General features: G+C 51.4%; 3 protein-coding genes across 4 annotated transcripts; 1 reads left to right on the top strand and 2 right to left on the bottom strand.

The window, feature by feature from the left end:
• Positions 1 to 3: 3 nt before the first annotated feature.
• On the bottom strand, positions 4 to 8,722 carry LOC117649595. The gene is made up of 10 exons (XM_034392486.1): positions 8,438 to 8,722; positions 7,040 to 7,124; positions 4,062 to 4,259; positions 2,481 to 2,572; positions 1,879 to 2,050; positions 1,563 to 1,793; positions 1,335 to 1,421; positions 1,025 to 1,245; positions 504 to 708; positions 4 to 408 (listed from the first exon to the last, which is right to left on the bottom strand). The coding sequence occupies exons 3-10, from the start codon at positions 4,257 to 4,259 to the stop codon at positions 4 to 6; spliced, it is 1,611 nt and encodes a 536-aa protein (XP_034248377.1). The 5' UTR covers positions 7,040 to 7,124; positions 8,438 to 8,722.
• Positions 8,723 to 10,947: 2,225 nt separating this feature from the next.
• LOC117649989 (probable low-specificity L-threonine aldolase 2) lies at positions 10,948 to 13,814 on the top strand. Of its 2 annotated transcripts, none has more exons than XM_034393224.1 (10): positions 10,948 to 11,288; positions 11,781 to 11,916; positions 12,003 to 12,120; positions 12,203 to 12,286; positions 12,365 to 12,453; positions 12,530 to 12,691; positions 12,760 to 12,953; positions 13,033 to 13,169; positions 13,235 to 13,359; positions 13,455 to 13,814. In XM_034393224.1, the coding sequence occupies exons 2-10, from the start codon at positions 11,878 to 11,880 to the stop codon at positions 13,644 to 13,646; spliced, it is 1,140 nt and encodes a 379-aa protein (XP_034249115.1). In that variant the 5' UTR covers positions 10,948 to 11,288; positions 11,781 to 11,877; the 3' UTR covers positions 13,647 to 13,814. The 2 variants fall into 2 exon arrangements, with proteins under 2 accessions (XP_034249115.1, XP_034249114.1); XM_034393223.1 differs by lacking the exon at positions 10,948 to 11,288 and adding an exon at positions 11,378 to 11,595.
• On the bottom strand, positions 13,692 to 22,557 carry LOC117649988 (dnaJ homolog subfamily C member 16). The gene is made up of 15 exons (XM_034393222.1): positions 22,412 to 22,557; positions 21,974 to 22,040; positions 21,682 to 21,896; positions 21,455 to 21,588; positions 21,203 to 21,349; positions 20,940 to 21,120; positions 20,666 to 20,867; positions 20,380 to 20,590; positions 20,085 to 20,284; positions 19,823 to 19,995; positions 19,670 to 19,742; positions 19,379 to 19,548; positions 19,076 to 19,286; positions 18,856 to 18,990; positions 13,692 to 18,726 (listed from the first exon to the last, which is right to left on the bottom strand). Exons 1-15 carry the CDS (start codon positions 22,555 to 22,557, stop codon positions 18,589 to 18,591), a joined length of 2,403 nt encoding a protein of 800 aa, XP_034249113.1. The 3' UTR covers positions 13,692 to 18,588.
• Between the last annotated feature and the right edge of the window lie 147 nt (positions 22,558 to 22,704).

The following is a 22,704-nucleotide window of genomic DNA, read 5'->3' on the forward strand; positions in this document are numbered from 1 at the left end:
CCGCTAGCTGAGTTTGGCCTCGGGCTGCCGCGCCGGCTCCGCGTCGGTGGCGGGCGCCCCGGGCGGCACGTTGGCGTTCAGGGCGTCCACCTGCTGCGGCGACGACGCCGGCGAGGGCGGCAGGGTCTCGTCTTCGAACTCCAGCACGTCGGGCGGGTCCAGCGGCGGGATGAACAGGTCCCCGAGGCCGCAGTCGTCCTTGAGCAGCGCCCAGCGCTTGGACACCTGCGCCGCCAGGCGGTCCTTGTAGCGGTGCGCCGTGCGGTCCACCACGTGCGCCGACTTGACGCAGTCGTCGCCGCCGAACTCGCACACGCGGTAGTGGTGCAGGATGGCCGCCGAGGGGTGCACGTTGATGGCGCCGTGGCCGGGCAGGAACTCCCAGACGAAGTGGTTGCCCGCCTCCACCTGCAAGCAAGCCAGCCAGTCAGTCAGAGGCGGCACGGCGGGCGGCACGGCGCGGAGGAGGCTGCATCCCGCTCACACCATCCCGTCGCACTCACCACGAACTCGGGCCGGCAGATGTACTTGGAGCGTTGCTTGTGCGGGTGCAGCTTGACGCGCCGCGTCGTCTTCCTGGCCGTCAGCAGGCGGCTGTCCAGGCCGTGCCTGTTGACGAGCGGGTCGTCCGTCCACTGCAGGTAGAAGAAGGCGTTCTGGAAGGAGAAGGAGCCCGCGCTGCGCGTGTTGAGCCGCTTGCCCAGCCACCTGCGAAGCAACGAAGCACGCCGGAGAAACGGTTTAGAGGGCAGGCCAAAGAAAAAGGAAGAGGAAAACTGGCAGCTGTGCCTCCCCCTCGCCCTCCCCTCTGCGGTTTGCCGCCTTGCCGGGCCAGTGCGCCTGCAGACGGGAGCGTAGGCAAACCCGCGGCGCTCTCATGCGAGCGGGATGCCTACCTGCCAGGCGCCCTACTCCACCCCGACGCCTCGGGTGGGAGGGGAAGCTTGGCTCCAAAGCGGTGGTGCGGCGCGTTACCCGAACAAACAAGAACACAGGTACAGCGAGGGAGAGAGGGAGGACTCACTGCAGGAGGTCCGGCAGGGTGAGGTTGTGCCTGGGCACGATGAACTCGTCCAGGTCGATCAGCGCCACCAGCGAGTGCCGGTTCATGTTCCGGTACATGCAGTCGTTGAGGGCGGCGAACAGACCCTCGGTGCGGATCTCGCGCTGCGAAGCCATGTTGAGCTTCCAGGGCAGCAGCGTGACGCGGCCGCGCGCCGCGTAGTCCTGCAGGATGCAGGCCACCTGGCGGGGAGGACGAAAAGAAAAACATTGGTTGCATCGGCCCAAAAGACGCAGTGTGAAATCAACGGGAGACGGACGAAGCTGCTCACCTGTGGCCCGATGGTGTGGTTGTAGAAAGTGAAGTGGTCCGCCCCGAGCATCGTGTTCAGCTCCAGGAACTCCAGCATCTCAACCGGCTGCCGGCCAAATTTATAAAAAATAAGTCAACCAAAAGTTAGAAATTTCCAAGTGGGTTAATGCTGCTTTGGTTTTGGGCCCAGGCCTCTCCTGGTTGAGCCAGACCTGCCTCCGGGAGTGGCAGTGGCTTCTGAACTGACCCTGTTGTAGCTGAAGTGCAGCGGCTTGACGCAGACCGCCAGCGAGAGCGGGTCCGGAGGCGGCATGCCCGCGGGCCGGTCCAGCTCCCGCACCACCAGCATGTTGTGCGGCCGCACGCGCAGGCGCGCCACCACGGACACGGCCTGGGGCACGGTCTGGTTGTGGCGGAGCAGGCACAGCACGAAGCACGCCGAGTACTTGAGGTTCCAGTTCTCACGGATCACCTTCACCTGCAGACACACGCAGTCGTTGAGGAGGGAGGGGGGTGGAGTCGCGGGAGATTCGGCCGTGGTGGCGGCCGGTGGCAGCTCTCACCTTGGCCGGTACCGTCAGGTGCTGCTCGCTCAGGCCGCGCTGCTGGTCGGCCGGATACCAGAAGCGGCAGAACACCCTCTCCGGCATGCGCGTCTTGGTGGCGCCCACCACCCGGATCATCCGGTTGCCGTCGCGCCGGTCGAAGTACGCCGAGAACACCAGGAACTTGAACCTGAAACAGGGGGCAGCGTTACGGCGTTCGGACGGTGGATGGAGCGGCGCCCGCGGAGCTGGCGACGTCCGGGAGGGAGGGAAGTCCCAAGACGCGGCCGTCCGGGACGAGGTCGGGTGTAATTTGGCCGATCCCGGACCGCCGCTCGTGTATTCGCGTTGTTTGTGTGCTTTCGGCCTGTTGGCCTGTCGGGGTCGGCCTGTCAGGCGTGCTGGCCCTGCTGGCCGTCTCGTAGATAATGGATGGGGACGTGGCGGCGCCGCGGGGCCGGCAGGGCAAGGCGGGTGAAGCGGCGGTCATCCCCCACCCCCACCCCCACCCAGGAATCTCGACAGCCGCCTCAATGATGCATGGCGCACACACTGCGGGGCGCAGCGCCGCGCAGCACCGCGCAGCAGGCCAAGCACGGCGTGTCCTCGCCCTCGCTCACCTGGTGCCGCCGACGGTCTGCCAGTCGCCGTCCTTGGCCGTGAGGTTGGCGCTGGGCGGCAGCCTCTGGTCCATGGGGCCGGCGGGCAGGCCGGCCGCCCCCAGCCCGGCCGCGGGGATGCCGTTGGGGCCGCGGCCCCCCGTGCCGAGGGCGGATCCGCCGGGCCGGCCCGCCGCCTGCAGCATGGACACGTACTGCAGGTAGTCGTCGCCCTGCGGACAGAAGAGAGGGTGACGTCAGCGAAGAGAGTGCCAGTGTGCCGCCACTCCCCCGACACGGGCGTGTGTGTACCGCGCCGTGTCGGGTGGTCGTGTTGTTCATTACCCCGCTGGGCTGGGCGGGGCTGGGCGGGGCTGGGCGGGGCCGGGCTGCAGCGCCACTGGGAGGGGACCGCCCCACACACGGCACACACCGCCCGACAGCGAAATTGGTTCCCTTTTTTGGAGAGTGCATAATACATTGGGTGCACGCCATTGTGCGGCGCACCGCGCGAGCTGCAGAACAACAACGCCCTCGTCTATCATGACGAAATAACAAAACTACTAACTATTACTCTGCCGGTACCGAGCGCGCCAGCGCCACGCGGTCGCCGCGAACAGGCGGAAACAAGAAGTAGCAAAGCATGGATGTTTGCCGAGGCAGGGCGGGGCGCGGGGCGCGGCGGTCGAAGCGCCCACTGCGAGGACGAGGACGTGGACGCCACGGCGTCGGCTGCCACGGCCTCGGCCTCGGACACAAACTTTTTCAATTCCCGTCAATGTCTCTGGCCTAGGCAGCTGCAGCCCGGCTTTGGCTTTCCGGCTCTTCCCTGCTCGCCGACGGAGAGTTTGTCCGACAGCGCGGCGCATCGGCAGAATCGGCAATCGATGCTGGGCGGCGTGCCGGCAACTCGCCGTGCTGGCGGTGCTGGCGGTCCTGGCGGTCAAATCGGCCGGAATGCGGGGGCAATGAGGTTACAGCCCGAGGCCCCTCCACACCGACCGCGAGGAGTCCACCTTGCCTCGGTGCACTCCGGGACTCCGGTGCCGTGCCGACCCCATTCAAACCCGCCGTCAAACGCCACACAGCCGTCGAGCGAAATTCTGAGGGTCGTTTCACAGTGCGGGGCGGTGCTTAGGACCCAGCCCGGGCTCCAACAACTACACCCGCCATCAAAATTAGCATAGAACATTTCCTTTTGCGCGTCATTTTGCGTGTGTGGTGGAGGAACGTGTGGTGGAGGGCTTGGGGCTCCCCAAAGGGTTGCGTAAACGCGCCCCAAAGCCCAAAGGCTGCGCCTGCTGCGCGCCGGGCCGGCGGGGCCCGGAGGACTTACCCCCTCCATTGTTTCCCGACCCTCGCCGCCGCGCCGGCAGGCAGGGGGGAGTGAGTCCTATTTTACATTTTCTTTCAAAATAAAATACGACCGGCTGTCATAAAGTAAAAGGTTGGAATCGGGAGTAACTACAGTAAACCCTGGCGGCCTCGCGGCCTGGCGGGAGGGGGCCGCCTCCACCAACTTACCGGCACGAAGGGCTCGTCGTAGTCGGGGTGCGCGTCGGCGGCCCGCTGCCTGGTGGGCGCGCCGTGCCTCACCAGGACGCCCTGGCCGCGGCCGCGCTCGTCCACCATGAAGATCTCGGTGAGCACGATGACGCCGAACACGCCGAAGAACATGAGCACCAGCAGGAAGGACAGGTTGGCACGCTCCTTGTTGTTGCGGAGGTGGGCGCGCGACGGCGCGTACTGGTAGGCCGCCAGGCGGCGCGCCTTGAACACCCCGTGGCGCGTGTTGAACATCTGCAGCAAGGAGCAACAACATGAGCACTGGGACATCGCCGCACTTCGCGTGACGCACGTCACACACAGGTCGTGCGCAAAACCCGTCGAAATGAACACCCACGCCACCACGCCCCGGCCAGGACGCTCTAAATGTTCAATGACCCCGCCTTGCCTTTATCTCGTGTCCCCGCCCGGCAGAGCCCTCGGCAGAGCCGGTCTTCGGCACTGCAAAGAAAGCCGCGCCACTGCAAGAGGTCTCAGTGGCGGCGGGCCTCTGCGTCGTCGCGGCCGCGGAGACGGCGACGGCACCACCGCGACGTCCGCCAGCATCGATTCGCCTAATGGCCCGGTATTGGGGAACAAGGCCCGCGTGACGGCGTGACGGCCCGGGACGACTCGGCGTCACGACCCCATGTCACAGTGTGGCGGTGGTCGCGGTGTCACGGTCGCGTCACGACGGCTATCGGCGGGTCATCGCGGCCAATCGCGGCACGCGGCAGCCGGCTCGTTCCGCTCGTTCCGAGCACCGATGTCGTCGCTCTGTCTCTCACGCACACATGGAACGTCCAGGAAGGTTGCGAGAGAGACAGCGACGAAAGCAGTGCTTGGAATCAACCTACAGTGCGTTGACGACTCGCGGCGTTGCCGTGCACGTCACTGTCGCTCACATTCCAGCCCGATAAAACCGATTTTCGCGATGTCGGCCGATCCGGCGGGGCTGGCCGGCTCACAGTGCTGGCGGAACTACGCGTCTGGGGCCCGCTCACTGCCCACTGTAAACAGCAGGCTATATTCAGTAAACGAAAGCGCATTGCGGGAGCGCACTGTGTCGGAGGGAGTGAGATTCGGGTTCAAGTGATGCTATGCGGGGTAGTATAGGTTTTTACGCGTTAACGTGTGTGTTTGAGCGTTGGCCTTCCCTTCGAATGGCATTTCCTAATTACATGAGAGCTCGCTCCTCTCATTCTCCGCTCGCGGTAGCGACTCGCTCCAGCAACGCGCGCCCCGTTAACTGAACACGGCCAGAGTCGGTGACGCCCTGTCCCGCGGGGCGGGGCGGGCCGAGGGGCCGAGGGACCTTACCGAGGGGTGTACGGCTCCACCCCGCGCTGCCCCGCCCGGTCCAAAATGGGCCAGGGGCTCGGCCGCTCCGCTCCAGGCACTCCAGCCGCTCCGGCACGGTCCCTCGGCCCTTGCGCACCGCCTGGCCGCGCGTCACACCACGCATCGTCTAGGTCGCGTCGCGTCTCACTCGCCATTCCGGTTCGATCCCTCATTTCCATTCGGACGCTGCTGCAGACTCATTTCGAAGGACGTTTTCGTCGCTCTGTCTCTCTCGCACTCACGGAGCGTCTCGTATGGGTGCGAGAGAGACAGAGCGGCTCTCGGAATCATCGGTGTGCATGCTGGCCGACGGGCTGTCGCGGAGTCATTTGGCATCGGCCATTAAGCTCGCCGACAAATTGACCCTTCTGTTTTATTGGCGAGAGCGAGACAGCGGGAGAGGGAGAGAGAGGGAGAGCGCCGCCATGCCGTGGCCATGCCGCGCTGTGGCGCTCCAGCGCGTCCAGCCGGAACGGCGAGGTCCATTTCCGCCTCGCAATGATTAACGCCCCCTCCCCTTTACCCGCCTTTACCCCCAGCGCCCTCCACGCCCTCCACGACGACGTCGGACGTCCCCATTGGCAGGTCCCAGCGGGTCCCTCCCCCACCTTGGGTGCCATGGATGCCATCAGGCCGTCGCCACGCCGTCGCCATGATCCCGGCCAAGATCGCATCCCCGCAGAGGGCGTGCTCCGTGCTCTGGGCTCGGTGCTCCGCGCTCTGCGGTTAGGTGGCGGGTTTATTGAGCTCGCGAGCGTGTCGTGGCGTCGGCACTTGGCGCGCCGTGTCTCTCTCTCCCTCTTCAGCCTCGGCAGGCACACTCGCCCTGCTCGTCCTGCCCCGCCCTCACAAAGGCCGTCATCCAGGAGGGCACGTCACGCCGGCGGAGCGGGAGACAGGCCGTATGGATTGAATTCGATCGCCTCGCTCAAGTGTGTCTTCCTCTTCACGCCCGCGCCGCCGCGCTGCCGTACGCCGCACGTGTGCGCTTGGGCGTACACTGCGAATACGAATCGCAGCTTGCGGCCCACAGTGTGCCTCACACGGCTCCCTCCGGTTCGCGGAGCCGCGGGGCGCCGCGGGGCGAGCTTTGAGGAGCGCGAGCCGCGCGAGCCCGGAAGCGTTAGCTTTGTCTCCGCGCGGCCACATGGCACACGCCGGAGTTGCGGTCTGCCATGCCAGCACACTGTCTCGGAGCAGTGCTCTGTCTCTCTCACTCACCGACGAGCCCCACGCGTGCGAGAGAGACAGCGACGAGAGCGGGATCCGCGTGTGGGAGGTGTGGAAGCGAGCCGTTTCTCCTGTTTCGGTTTCGCCCGGGTTGGCATTTCGGCGTCTTGCATTATTTTGTACGCGAGTCTCTTCCGCCAAGGCCAAGAAGGCCAAGGGGGTCGGGAAAGGCCGCGGCCGTCGCCGCCCCAGCGAATCGGGGCGTCGTGCACGACGGCGACGCCACGCCACCGCAATGCGCCCCGAGGGCCGAGTGCCGAGCCAGAGCTGGGCCAGAAGTAGAGGTAGGTGGCTTTCCGTGCTTCCCGCCCGGCCCTTGCCGTGCCAGCCGTGCCGGCCGTGCCCCGCTTTCCGATAAGCTGAGCGGCACTTTTTGCACCTCCTGTATTGTGTGGCGCGAAAGCGGGCCAAAAGTTCCGTTCCCTCCGGTTCCCTCCCTTTCTCTCTCTTTCCCTCTTTCTCACCTTGGTTCCTCGGCGCGGGGTTCACGACGTGCTGCCATCCTCCTCAGCGCTCCCGGCGACCCGCTCCCGCCGTCCCGACGGCCGCCTGCAACGGGAGAAGCAAAAGGGATGAAGGATGAACACGCTGAGGACGGCGACGACCACGAGGACGACGAGGACCACGAGGACGACGAGGACGGCGGGCGGAATGGGCTTCTCATTGTTCTCCACCTGCCCCCACAACCCCTTCTTTGACCCTCGTGTCCTCGAGAGGCGCTCCGGGCCTTGTGCCCCTTCCCCCCTCGATTCGCCCTCCGGCCGAACCCCCAGCCCCCACACCTTCCTTTTTATTCCCGCTGCTCCCCCTTCCCCTTCCCACTGCCGGCGGAAGACGCGAGTCCCGGGGCGAGAGAGCTAATGAGGGCAAATAGGCCGACGGCCCCGACGACGACGACGACGACGGCTGCGCTGCCGCTCCACCGTAAGCACATTCCCAATTGCACGCTTGTTGTTTCCCTTCCCCGGCAGGGCTGGCGGGGCTGGTAGGGCTGGTAGGGCCAGCAGGCGAGCGGGGCGACCTTGAGGGAGGGCGCAGGGCGCAGGGCGCAGGGCGCAGGGCGCAGGGCGCAGGGCGCAGGGCGCAGGGCGCAGGCGCGCGCAGGGCGCAGGGCGCAGGGCATTGCTGCCGGGGCGTGGGCCCGTGGGGCGGACGGGGGCGGCCGGGGGCGGGAGCCAGCCCTGCTCTACAATGGCCACTGTAACGCTGTGCCGCTGTGCCGGGCGCGCCGGCCGTGACGCATGAATGCCTCGTTATCAGATTCATATTCACATTCGAACGCCCCCTTCCCCCTCCCCCTCCAACGAGGATAGAATAACGGGCCGGCCTAAGCACGCCCCCAGCCCCGGCCCTGCAGCCCTGCAGCCCTGCAGTGTGCCGCCCAGCCCAACGGCCGAAAGGGCCCAAAGTCCAACCCTCCTCATTAGAATAAAGAGAATGGGCCGGCGAAGCTAGGCGAGGCGCGACGGCGCGACGCAGACAGATAGCCAGGCCGCACCGCCGCACCGGCCTCGCCGCCTGGAAGGTAGGCAATGTGTCCTCGCCGCGGACAGCGCTGCCGGCGGTGTTGCCTGCCTGCCTGGGGCCAGACTCCACCCACTGCCAGAGACCGGGACCGGGGGTCCGCAGCCCTTGCCAAATGGCAGAGAGAGACTGAGGGAGACCGCCCCCGCCCCCGCCGGCTTGTGTGTACACATGGAATGGAGCTGGCAGAAGCAGAAGGAATGCCCTGGCCGGCCCTGACCACGACGCCCGACGCAGCGACTGCCGATTTCGATCCCGGATGCGAATCGAGCTTAGAGGCTAGCGCAAATGCACGTTTGGTTAGCAATAATATTGAAAGTATACTTAAGTATACTTACATGATGTCCACTATCGATGAGTCAGAGTCACATTATCAGATATAAGGACCTGCGATCGCATGGGTCCAGGTGTTTACTAATGATTAAAGGATTTCCCTGGATACTACTGGATGGCATGCCCACCCATTGTGCACACGTGCCTTTATTCGAGGCTCTCGAGTCGGTCCGCGTGGCAGGTGCGCACTACACATACGGAGTGCCAATCACCTCGCAACAGAAGGACCGTACTTTTTCCTCATCCCATTTTTCGTTCCAAACTACGCAATTTTTCGCAGTGAAGGCGTGCTACGGTGCGAGTCGAGGCGAAGCACTGCGGCGCCCGTCTGGCGAGCTGGAGCGCGTTAGAGCGCGTCGGCCACCAGACTTTCGACGCTCTGTCTCTCTCGCACCCCTACGGCACGCCCCGGGAATGCGAGAGAGACAGGGCACGGCGAAAGCACCGCTCGGAACCAGGGCGGGCAGGGCGGGCAGGGCGGGCTGGGCGTATCTGAACGCAAACCTCGATCCAATTTGCTTGGCCGGCGGCCAACTCGGCTCGCCCAAAACGCGGCGGTGCACTCCACGACGGCGTCCTCGACGGCCCGCGGCACCGCCTGGCGGAGGCCGCGCCCCTCCAGACGTCTGCAGACGGGTCCGAACGGGGCCGACGGGGCTGGCACTGCGGCCGCCAAGAGGAGACCTGGAGGAGACATCGCGAACCGGAGAGAGCCCGACCCCCGCCCCGACCGACTCAGTCAAAACAGTGGCGAAGGGAAACCCGAAGCCAGCCGGGTCGGGCCGGGCCGGCGCATGCTGACAGCGCTGCAGACTGCAGCAACGAACGGCCCACGGCATGCCCGCGGCATGAGGCAACGGCCCCGCTGCACGCCCAAGGCACCCAAGGCACGCCACTGCACGTAAGCCGACGCCACGACTCTGCCACTCCGGAGGACTGAGGCCTGGGCTACCCTAGGCAACTCTAGGCAAGGCCAGGCAACCCTAGGCAGCCAGCAGCACAGGGACAACAGCCTTGAGAGCTCGCTACGCCTCTGCCTGCAAGACAGAAACTCACAGAGGTGACACCGGCGCTGATAACGCGAAGGCCTCTGGCGGCGTCTCCAAACAATCACTGTCACCGCAGGGCGCCGCAGGGACAGGACGGCGAGGCGGTGGCGCACCGCCCTGGCACCGCCGTGCAGCGCCAAGTTGGTTTCGCTGGGAGGGCGTTGTTGTGTCACTTCTCGACTTCCTGGAAGTCGTCCAGCGGCGCGGGGCACCTCCCCAGCAGCCTCGGGTTCGACGCCCACCCCTTCCTTACGCCGCGGGAGCGTCGGGACGCCGTCGCAGCGCAGCATCCGCGACGCGTCCGTGAGGCATCAGCTGACCCGCGGGCCCGCGGCCGCGGGGCGGCGCGCGGCGGCGCGGGGCGTACACTCACCTGCACCGCGGAGACATGGCTCAGGGTCCGCGGCCTGGCCGCCACGCTGGCCCCGGTGAGGGCATGGGTACGTTGTCCTGCACGGCCCTGCACTCGCTGGACTGGGCAGGGGCCTCAGGGGCAAGGCGGGGGCACGGGCCTCGGGTCGGCACGCAGCCCTCGCAGTGCGGCACGCAGGGCGGCACGCTGGGCGCAGGGCGGGTCGCGGTGGCAAAGGGCTCGGCCACACTAACACGGCTCGGCTCGGCACGGCCCGCTCGATGCGGCTCCACCCCGCCAGCGACGCCAACGACGCCAACCCCCCGGCCGACCCGCCGCCACGCCTCTGCGCAGAGCATCAATAAGGGTGGCTGCGCCAACCGCCCCGCCAGCCCCGCCAGCCCCGCCCCGCAGAACCCCCGCATTTCTACCCCACCCACCCCACCCGCACCCCGTGGAGTAGAGGGGGTCGTCTGCGAACAAGGCGCGGGGCCTCCAAGAACGGCGCGAGGGTGGCGGTGACTGGACCAGCGATTGTATTCCGAACAGCGCTTCGCTTGCCGCGCACCTCTGTCTCTCCTGCAACCGTGCGGCATGCGTGTGAGAGAGAGACAGCGCGACAACACCGCTGTTCGGAACCCAGCCAGAGACAGGGATGGAACCAGGAACGTACGCGGCGAGAGCGCGGCAAGCGGCGGCAAGCCAGGGAAGGCCTCGGCGGTGGGAGCCTCAAGACTGTCTTTCCGCTCATCAAAGCTAGTTTTTCTTCAAAAACCTCTGAAGTCGGAGTCATCGATCCGACTGTCGAGACCTGGGTTCGACACTTCTGGGCAGGAAACTCATAAGAACATGCCTGTCGAGATCCCTGGTCTAGATGCAAAGTGTTCGCGTGGGCAGTGCCTACATGGTGGCAGTGCTAGCGCTGCCTGCCGCCACTGCCACGCGCCGCCGGCCGTGTCTGCTAGTGTGCTGCCGGCGCACGAGGCGCACGTGGGCAGACGAGACGACAGGCGCTCCCGCAGGACTCCGCGCTCCGCACCGGGTTAGCACCCCGCCCCCTTCCCGTCCCCCGGGCGGGGCCGGGGCAGCCGGGGCAGCCGGGGCCCCCATCAGACCCAGTCCCCTGCTGCGAGCCGCGAGCGAAGCGACATCCTGCAGACTGATTCCGAGAGTCGTTTTCGTCGCTCCGTCTCTCGCGCACTCGTAGGGTGTCCTGTACACAGGAGCGAGAGAGAAAGAACGATTCTCGGAATCAGTCTGCTGTCCGCCTCTTCACGCTTCGCGCCTGCCCGCCGGATAAAGGGACGATTGCTCGGCTCTCGTTGCCAGTCCCGCCACGACACTCGTCGCGTCTAGAGCCTAGAGCCAGCATAGAGCCAGAAACCGCCCTAGGACCCACACCAGGACCCAGGCGCGCACACGCCGCTTTGCTGCTACCCGGCCGGCTGATTTGCGGTAGGTCGTCTTGGATGCGTGGAGACTGTGGGACGGGACACGCGGGGCCCATACGTCACAGTGATAAGGCGCTGTAGGCTGCTTCCGAACGTCGGTCTCTTTGCTCTGTCTCTCTCTCGCACTCATTAGGAGCTCCCTGTTGGTGTGAGAGAGACAGCTGGACGAAAGTTCCTGCGGAATCAGTCTGCTGGCCTAGCGGACCACGCTACTCGGTGTGACAACAGCAGCAGTGCTGAGTAACAGACTTTGTTTGTTGGACGGGTGCTGCCAGGCCGGGGGTTTTGAGTAAAATGTTGCAAACATGCGTGTAAGTCCATCGTGGTTGGACCACTTTCCACCAGTGTCTCGAACACGACTCTGCTACGGCAGCAACTATTTGTTTTGGAGTGTTTTTCTTGGCCACTTACATAAGTCAAGCCAGTGAACTACTATAGTGTGGTCTTCCCTGTTATTAGTGATTTCTGGAATAAAATACGTTTCTATCTGTCTTAGGAGGACATCAGCGCAGATCTCCAAAAAACTACAGCGGCCTTTTCATCAGTTTATCCTTCAATCACACAAGTCTCTTGTTGGAATTCTCTGCCAAAATATGTACACCGTATCAGAAAATATGAAACCAGACCCACAGGTACATCAAATTACAGAGACTTGATTTAAATTTATGACTATATTACACCAGATCATTGCCATACTGAGTTATTTCCTTGTTTCCAGAGCTGTGTCATTGATCTACGCAGTGACACATTAACCATGCCCAGTATGGAGATGCGGAAAGCAATGTTTGAGGCTGAGGTCGGGGATGATGTTCTTCGGGAAGACCCTACAGTCAATGGTTTGTCCTAAAAAAAAATTACGCCGTATTTGAAAGAGAGATAATGTTTGTGGTCCCCAATTTTCAATTTTTTTTGTTTTAGCCTTACAGGATAAAATAGCAAAAATCTTACAGAAGGAAGCAGCTTTATTCATGTCCAGTGGAACTTTGAGTAATTTAATTGCAGGTGTGTTTTGTTGAACCTTGCCTAGTCAATCAGGAGGACAGTATAATTGGTTTTGAGTGTTCTTTTTAATTATTCTAGTTATGGCGCACTGTTACAAACGAGGCGATAAAGTCCTTATTGGCCACAAGAGCCATATATTACAACATGAGGATGGGGGTGTGTCTGAAGTAAGTTTATCTTTCTGTGACTGTAAGAATTTCATTTCATTATTTGTTTTAAGCTCAGTTCATTTATCCTCTTTAGCTGGGAGGAGTCATGATAAATACTATTCCTAACAATGCTGATGGTACTTTTGATCTCCAATTAATGGAAAAAAATTACTGTGGAGGAAACATCTCACTAGTTTGCATTGAAAACACTTTTGGCCATGGTGGAAGTGTGCTTCCACTTGAGTTCATTGACAAGGTAAAATAAATTATTTTATTCACACTTTAACAAGAAACAGAAATAAAGCACGATTGTTTTTCCAAAAGATTGGCTCTATTTTATCAAGAAAAAAAATACCGCTCCATTGTGACGGGGCCCGTCTTTTCAATGCTGCTGTATACCACAAAGTTCCACCAGCCCGCCTTGTAAAGGATTGTGCATCAGTCTCTGTTTGTCTCAGCAAAGGGCTTGGAGCTCCTGTAGGCTCCCTTCTAGTTGGAAACCGCGACTTCATTGAAAAGTTAGTTTGATATAATCTTTTCAAAATGTATACTATTTCAGTATTGTTAGCTTATTCCCTCATTCCCTTTTTACTGAAGAGCTTTCAGACTGAGGCATCTCCTTGGTGGGGCCATGCGTCAGTCAGGCGTCCTGGCAGCAGCAGGCATTGTAGCTCTGGATACCGGCGTAGCCAGACTGGTGGAGGATCATGAAAGATTACACAAACTTGTAACAGGTAAGTTATGCTTCCAGTGATTATCTTATGTCAATCTCATTGGATCTCATTGTTTCTTGTTGCAGCTATGGTTAACATGAAAACAAGTTGTCTTAAGTTGGATGTGGATCTGATGCACACCAATATTGCCATAATACATGTCAATCCAAAGTGCTGCACAGCGAAAGAACTTGTAGAAAGACTATTTGAGGTACCTAAATTGTCAACCACATTAATAAATAAGTATATGGTAAGCTTTTACAGAAGCATGAATTGGAGACTTGTGACACCAATTTAATTTCACAGGTAACACCTGAAGAAGAAGCTGAGATTGGGAAGGCAATAAGGATTAAATGTTATGAAATAGGCGTGCAAGAAATCAGATTTGTCACATGGAATGCCATCACTGATGCAGATATCAAAAATGCTTTAGAAAAGCTCTCTTACATTGTCAAAGAACTTGAGAAAAAAATGTCGGCAAGTTCAAGTGAAATATGAGAAGTAGGTGAGCAATCACAAAAGTGAAGTAAATTCACAAACACATCAGTCTTTAAAGAGATGTATTTCAAAATGTATGAAAACCTGGACAATGTCTAATTTTGTTTTAAAGACAAATATTTTATGTGCGGTAAGAAATAAAATTAAAACCAAGCCTTTGATACAATATTGAGTCTATGATTAAATAGTTCTGGAACTAGTAAAAGTTTCCCTGACTAGAAGACAGTGGTAAGGCAAATACAATATCAATGCAATATTTGTTTGTTCAGATGATTGGCTGAAGAAGCCAACAAAAAAATTACCATTTTCATCAAGTTGTTTCTCTAGAGAAGAAAAAAACAAACAAAAAATACGCTCAATTAAGTCAAAGAGAAGTAAACAAAATTTTTCATTAATTTTTCTACTCTACCCCTTTTCTGTCTAAGAGTGCAGATTCCGCGATGATCAGATCAGTATAGCGATAGATCCGTTTAGATAAGATTTAATAAAAGGGCTAGAGATGATCATTCATCAGTCCTTAACAAAGAACCAATTGGCTGACTAGACAAGGTGCTTTGAACCACAATCTCTTACAGAAGAACTTTCTTAACTGCAGTGTTTCTGGGTAACAAATTTATGATAAGACCTTAACATCTCTCATAGTGCATAAATTGCACAACTTGGCACTTTCATGCACGAAAAACACAATAGGCAATAAATAAGACACTCCTCGTTCACAATAATCAATAACAACACATAAAATTAGAACGAGCAAAACAACAAACCGACATTTTGATTGACATTCATGAATATCCACAAATGACTTAAATTAATAAATAAAAAACCGAAATTACTTGGTGACATTTCATTAATTATCATTACTATAATGGTATGACACATTTTTGCCCCTTGACCGTTGGTAAGAAGGAAATGAAATATGAGCTTACAAGAATTAAACACAAAGGTAATTTACAAACAAAATTTGTAATATGACTAGAGTGAGGAGGTTGACTTACACCACAATGATGAATTTGTATAAAAACTTAAACTTAAAACTTAAACTGTGATTTTCAGGCTTTTTTACAAGAAACAGATTTTGGTTTATTGTTTTGATCTTTTTGTAAGAGAGACATGTTTTACTGTATTGATTAATTCAGAATCATTTGATGCACCAGCATTGAAAATGAACCAATACATAATACAATTTAAAATATGCTATGACAGATAAGAAATATTTGTGCGATGACCACACTATTTAAATAATAATAACAATAATAAAGTTTTAAAATGACTCCTGCCAAATACACATCTATCATGTTTTGAAGGAAAGCATTAACTTTTACAAATAGTAAAAAAAGCAACAGAAAGAAAAAAGCACACAAGAAAAAAAATGAACAGAACACACATGATGATGGACAAAGAATCAATGGAAGAAATGTCAAATCTAATAAATGATCTGACTGCACCCTAGGACATTTGGCAATGCTCGCTAGCTGTTACAACTATGTAAGAGTATTGCAATTTTCCACACCCTATTATTATTGTTTCCTTTGGAAAAAAACATTTTGAATACAGAAGCACACAAATTTCTTTCAATACTGTGACAATGATTTTAGAACAGAATGGGATTGGGTCCACATGGATAGACCCGTCACAGACAAGGTGTTTTAACACATAACGGCAGTGATGCAAATCATATACAGAAAACAGATGAAACTCGTTGAAAGAGATGAAGTTGGCACTTGCATGAAATAAATAATAATGGCATAGTATGAATCACACAGTTAGAAGCTGTTTCACAAGAAGTCACAATGACCCTGAAACCAATGCCTAGAAAAGACTGAAAAACCAAGGATGACCACTTTCATCACATTTTTCTTTATTTTTCAGCAATGATCTCAGGATGGGATATTGCATTCCAAAATTGGAAAGGCAAATTGAAGGATGAAAATGAGAAAGTTCAGGCTGTTCAAAATCACACTACTGCTGAAACCCTCAGATAACATGTACTCTGTTAAAGTGAGCAACTCCAAATACGGAGCAAAACAAAACAAACAGAGAAGTTTCATCAAAACATGAAAAGAAAAATCCTTTTAAGCTAAAGAAAACCCACATTGTATTACATAGAAGCAATCACAGTTCTGAAAACTTTGCCTTCAAATGAAACAGTAAATAGGGTACAAAGTAACACCTGTTCAAAAGGAATTGGCATCAAAGCAAAGCCATAGCAAAGCGAGATAAAGAGACATCCACCACTAAGGGTGAGGTTCTAAACTCATCATTTAAAAAAACCTTTGTCCCACAATCAGTAGTGAACACAGCAATAAGGGGGGGAAAATTGTATAATTATGAAAATCAACCAAACTGCAAGTCACAGTTCAACAAGCCTCATAAGTTCTGCAATTTAAAAGTGTTATCAACATTCTGTTAACAAAAATAGAATTGCATGAAACAGCATTGCACGAAACAGCATACAAAGCTGGGTTCTCCTATACAATCTGAGCAAAGATGTAAAGTGATCAAAGAAATTTGTTAGATTATACATCAAGGGAATCAAGAATGAGACAACCCTACCTAAAGTGAGAGAGTACTTGGTCCACTTAGAAATTTAAAACTCAACATTTTTCAACAAGCAAAGATCTGTTAAAGCTCTACTTACTTATTTAGAAACAAGTGAGGTAATGGAAAAGAAAATGTTAGACAAAACAAAAGAAGAGTTAAAAACACGAAAATAAAAGCAAACCTGTAACAACATAATTTCAAACTAGATCCATAAACAGCCAATACACCCTGAATTTAATTTCAGCACATTATGACTGAGAAAAGTTGTTTCCTGTATTATTTCTAGAAGTATAAGCACTTCACCCACACACAGATAACTAAAAGGGTCAAGTGAGGATCTTTGTTGTATTATTATCAACGACATTGCCAGGTCTACTGCAAAATAATCGATACAAGAAACTTTAAAATCTAAACCTCTACAGCAGAAGCGGCTTGAAGGTACAGCAAATATACAGTGAACATAAAGTACCACATTAACATACAGTGCCATATATGGCTGATATCACTGTGACCTCTCCATGCTGAAACAAACTTTCAAAATTGAAATTTTGGTCCTTACAACATCATATTTCTCAAGTTGCCTTTTATTCATTCAGAGGTCTTTCAGGGTCCTTTCTATTATCTAGCTTTCCCAATGCTGTTGCATTATTTAAGCTACGGTTTAACTGCATAAATTAAGAGAATCACAGGCTGATTTTCCATTACAAACTTTACCTCCATTTCAACTCGGCAATCGTCCACCCCATTTCAGTTCACAAAATTTGGAACAAAGTATGCAAAGAGGTTACAATTACAAAAAGCCTTAAACAAGTCTTGAAAGAATCGATCCATGTAGAGATCACACGTATTTACTTGTCCTACAGATAAACAATTCTAGCTCACACAAAATCACAATATTCACTGGTTTGTTGAAGGGAAAGTTGTGATTAATATAATGTGCTTGCTATAACCTTATACAAAATATTTACGTTTAGAAAGAGCTCATACACACAAGGTCTTGATCATATAGAGTAAGAGATGAATACTAATAGGTAACAAACATACTACAAGAGGGAAGGGAAACATCAATGTACCTGTAACATATTTTTTTCCTAAAAAGTTTGAAATATTGTGTGTTTTGTAATAAAGATTAGAGACAGGTACTTGATACATGTGATAGATGAATGAAACATTTCACTAGACCACTGGACAGTGCATCACTACAGTGCACTTGGTCAGGGTGTTGATTACATATGAAACAATGTGCTCTTGGTCGGCAATCACACATGTTTTTGTAAAAAAAGATTACCTGGCTGTTGCTTATATCAGAGTAAAATCGAAATGCTCCATCAGACTTTTCAGCAACAGCGATATAAAGGGTGTACAAATATAAATTCAAGCACAATTTGAAAGTAATCAACACTCTGTTAAAAGAGATCTCATATCTGTCACATTGCTAATTAGTTACTGGGTGATAATTTAGACAGAATCAGAGAGGCAGGGGCACAATAGGGGAGGAAACCAAAGTTTCCTAAAAAGGAAACTACATTTCAAAAACAAAACAAAAAACAAAAAAGTCAATTTTTAATTTTTGACCTTGAAGGAAGGCAACCCACCCCTCTTTCATCATGACCAATTACGTACCAGCAGGGAAGCTAATAGTTATAAAACAATCAAAGGTATAACAGGGTATGCCACATCAATTAAGCTTCTGTTTACACAACTGTTGTGCTAGAGTGGTTATAAACCAATGGAAGTGCAACTTCGTTACGATGCATATCATTATCAAGGTCACAATAACTCAAAGTAAAGTCCCTCGAATCTGCCTTACATTATCACACACAATTGGCTAGCAAAGTTAAAAGAGGGTGCACATGCAGACAATGTATCAAAAGCATCTCTTGATCACAAAACTTATCAATTACAAATTATCAAGAAAACAGTCAGACAAGCAACCAATGTAAAAAGTACACATAATCAGCCATGTTAGTATATTTAAAACATAGGCACTTCACACCACGCATTGGTTCAGTAAAACAGTTTCAATTCAAGATAACAATAATACCCCTCAAACTTTCCCAGCACAGTACAAATGTCTCATAAAGCAATCATTTGAAGGGGCAGGTTTAGGAATTTCACTGGAGGCAAACTTATGGCTCAGACTCATCTCCTTAAACTGCACTCCAGATTAAACCCATAACATACATACTTGATGCATCCTGTTGTGAATTCAAGCCACAGCAAAATTGCGCCTCCAATAACAATGCTGCACTTACATTTTGTGCACCAATACAATCACATGCTTTGCAGTCAAATAACTTCCTCAGGTTACACTGGCAACAGCAATACCAATTCATCCTGACAAAGGGACTCCAAATCCACTTCTTCGAATGAACAGTCACAGAGGGAGACTTGAATGAACCTATTTTCCAGTGAAGTCAGGCCAGTAATTGACATAATAACGATGAGTGGTGCCCTCAAATAATCGATCCAGCCAATTAGGGAGGCCGTCTAGAAGGTTCCCTTGGAAAAGCACTCCACCAGCTGCATCTCCGGACCCCTAGATCAAAAAGCAACAGCGTAAGTAATGAAAATAATAACACAGCAACTTCGGATTCATAAATTTGGGGAAAAAAATGGAAGAGAGAAAAAGAAAAAAAAAGAGTTTTTAAGATGCAATAAGACACACCTCAGTCAAAGGACGCACTCCCTTTTCCACATCTTCCGTCTCACTTTCTGATTCACTTGTATCAAAACCCATGAAAGCACCACTTCCAACATTGAAAGGGGGATTACTAAAGTGTTTTGTCATTTTCACCATACGCTGCAACAGAAAAATAAAACATTTAAGGTAGTGAAAAGTCAAGATAAGACTCAACGAAAAGAGTAAGCAACAACCAAGGACTCACTTTTGAGCCTTGCCCTCGTGAGCATTCTGGATGTTTTGCATGATACATGCAAAAATATTTTCGATGACCATTCAGCGACAAGACAGTACCAATGCAATTGCGAGGATTTATGTTGAGGTCACGAGGCTCAGGAAGGCTTAATGTCAACAACCGTTTGTACCATTCGAGACCTCTCTCTAATGAGAGATGAGCAAACATCAACGTTTTATTCCTGCAAAAGTTTCATTATGACACAATGTAAAATTTAAGATGAAATCAGGCTCACAAAAATAAACCAGAGTCAAGGTTTTTTTCAATACACACTTGCGATATGGCCACACTGTTTTGTGGAAACTTGGGAGAAGGGTGGTTCTAGATTGCATATCAACCAATAGTATAATAGTGCGACAGCCAGGTTTCAACAAACGTACTAGACCATTATAATTCTCAGCCCTCATTTCATGCAATTTCAGTTCCGGTACATAACTTCCATTCTGAAACATGATTAATCAGCTTTAATTAATACATCTTTGTTTTCTTGATACGAGTTTTGTCATGCTTTCAGTAATTAATTTGATTATAAAAATGTTTTGCAGTATGAGCAAAGCAACATACTTTCCCATTTTCAGTTGTACCCTTGCCGCTATCATCGTTCTTCTTCTTGTTAATGCTTTCTTCTTCCAGCCGCCTTTTAAAAGAAAAAAATCAATAGCAACAAGAATCACAGCAAAAGTTCAGTTCAAAATGTTCAGCATAAAATGCACTTACACAAGATAAGACATGAGGTAACCACCACCAATGATGAACAAAATTGTTCCAATAACGGAAATAGCAGGTAGAATTTGATCTTTCCCAATGGATTCCTTCAGAAAATCGGCTGTCAGAAGAAGTTTGTTTACCATTCGTGTCACCATTCCCTGGGCATGTTCATCTATCAATTCCTGAAATTAAATTTAAAGTTTGTATCAAACAGTCAAAAGAAGAAATAAAAAATGCAAGTGAGAAAAAGTGGTGGTGTAAAGTTTCACACCTTTACAATAGCTTCTCCTGATAAGGCAGCATTTGACTGAAGAAGTCGATGTATTGTTGTTTCCAGATGAGACTTGGTATCATTCCATTGATCCACTGAAGCATCAAGGCCAGATGGTAGCCATTCATATTTAATGTGAGATGAGTCTCGGCGCCACAAAATCACAATGTGTAGAGTTGATTCAGCAGGGCTCCCTTCACCTATACACAAAAACATTAACAACAAACAATCACCAAAAAAAAAATCTATCAAAAATTCAGCTTATAAAAAGTCAATGTTAAAATAACAAACTGACCACTTGTTAAGGCATTTATGAATTCGCTCTGACGTTCTCTAAATATGTAGGTGAATCGAACTCTCTCTGCACTGTAAGATGATTCTTGAGCAAACTGTCGTAATGCTTGGCGAGGAGTGTCATGATATGGTGTATTTTCAGATACAAGGACAACACAGAGGCGTTTTCGCGGTTTTGCCCACTCAGGAGGACAAAGGGCATCAAGTAGTGTCTGAAATCAACAGGTATAATGATAAGCTATATCACTACTTAAAACATACTGAGAAAAAGGATTGATTATTCATACCTGTGATGAAAGACGAGGCAGTACCAAATATTTGTTTCGACTTATGACATCTTGCATAGTGTTAACTGGGATATCCGCCATTGACAAACTAACAATAGGACGGTTATGATTCTCATTAAATATTAAGAGAGTATCAGCATCATGAGCCACTTTGAACTGTTTCTGTGTCTCAATAGTATCCATCGACCCCATGTTCACAGACCTTATGAAATGAATGAAGCATCCATTAAAAGAAGTTATTAAGGCAATGAACAACCATTAAAAACACACTTACCCAAAAGCGACACGATCTCGAAAGTGATAGGCGGTAAGAAGATAGCGCAAGCGAGGTTGCTCTTTATTCTCAAAAACAAGCGCTCTAACACGGTTATCTATCCAGCCTCTTAGAAACTCATGGGCATTATCATCATTAACTGACTGCATTATATTGTATGGAAATTTTGCACGAATAAATTCTGAAAAAGGTAAAGTCAAAGAATTAGCTTTATCCCAAAATCTTGATTTTATATTTTTTTGAAAATGGACATCATGACTTACCAACAATTTTATGAGCACTTATCATAGGTTCTCTGTAAATGGTTGTTTTGCCTTCCATCAGAAGGACCATTGTTGGTAGTGACCTTATGCCAACTTTCTTTGCAAGCATCTTTTCATTTTCAGAATGGACTGTGGCTACTCCAACTCCTAGAAGCAGACAGGAAATACAATTAAATTTCTTTGTTAATGCCAGATTTTTTTTTCTTTTTTTTTTTAAAGAAAGAGAACCACAGAAGGACGGAGTATACATACCAATAGGTTCAAGATCTTCAATGACTTTTCTCCACAAAGGCTCGATTTGCAGGCAGGGGAAGCACCAATCAGAGTAGAAGAGAATAAGGTAAGGTGTTCGGAAGCTCTTCGGAACCAAATTATTTTCATAGGCTCTGAAACACATTGAAACAATGGCTTAAACCTCAGAACAATTTCTACACTTTATTTTAATTCTGGGCAGGAAAATGGAAATGTTTAATACATACTTGGTAGATACACTCAATTTGTGAAATGATGTAATATCCGGTTCTGATCGTCGATAACGAAATGATCCATAACCAGGGAAGCCAAACAAATCATCCATAAAATCAAATTTCTTTTGATATTGCTGGTTATATTCTCGTTTCTCTCTTGATATTGCAGAATCTCCCAGGACCCCATACAAGTCATATTGCTTGCGTCTTTCAGGGTCAGAGAGCAGCTATATAAGACAGAAGAAATTGTTAGTTTATTAATAATTTATTCAAATATTTGACGGCTTACTATCAGTTTACGCACCTCATAGGCTTGTGTGATTTCCACAAACTTCTCCTCAGCAGCTGGATCATGATTTTTGTCAGGGTGCCTGAAACATTTTTTTTTCCTTAGTTTAGTATGAATTAGCTCATAAAATAGGTAAAAATCAAAGATTTAATGTAGCCGATGATATCTTGTCGCACAAGCCCTTGTCTCATGGTTAGAAATACGTTATACATTGAAGCCTAATGACAATGTCACAAGCCACACCATAAAAAATCAACAAAAAATTCTGGATAAAATTTAAGGCTGAAGTTTGAAACGTAGTTTTAGAAAATTGGTGACAATAATAGGACTGGGGTAAGAGAGAATTACCCTGAGAAAGGGTGTGATCACAGACTGGCTCTTCCCTGTTCTGACAATACATGGCAAATGAGAACTTAAGTGGACTGGAAATCAGTCTAAGCAGACTAAACTCACCATTCTTTCGCTAGATTTTTGTAGGCTTTTCTTATTTCCGGTACTGTTGATGATTTGGGAATGCCCAGAACCCTGTAAGGGTCTGAAAATCCGTTGATTCCACATACCAGGAGACAAACAAGGAGAAAAAGTACTTTCCATGTCATCGCTACAAATCCAGTCTAGCAGCTCAAATAACTTAAGGAACGCAGAAGGATCTGTCAAACTCTAAAAGTGGGCTTTTTAGACATTATTACAGTTAGCCTATATCTTTGCCTAACCTTATTGATCGATAATACTGAAATCCTGCGAAT

The sequence above is a fragment of the Thrips palmi genome, unplaced genomic scaffold (assembly GCF_012932325.1).
Source record: "Thrips palmi isolate BJ-2018 unplaced genomic scaffold, TpBJ-2018v1 HiC_scaffold_4, whole genome shotgun sequence".
Lineage (NCBI taxonomy): Eukaryota > Metazoa > Arthropoda > Insecta > Thysanoptera > Thripidae > Thrips > Thrips palmi.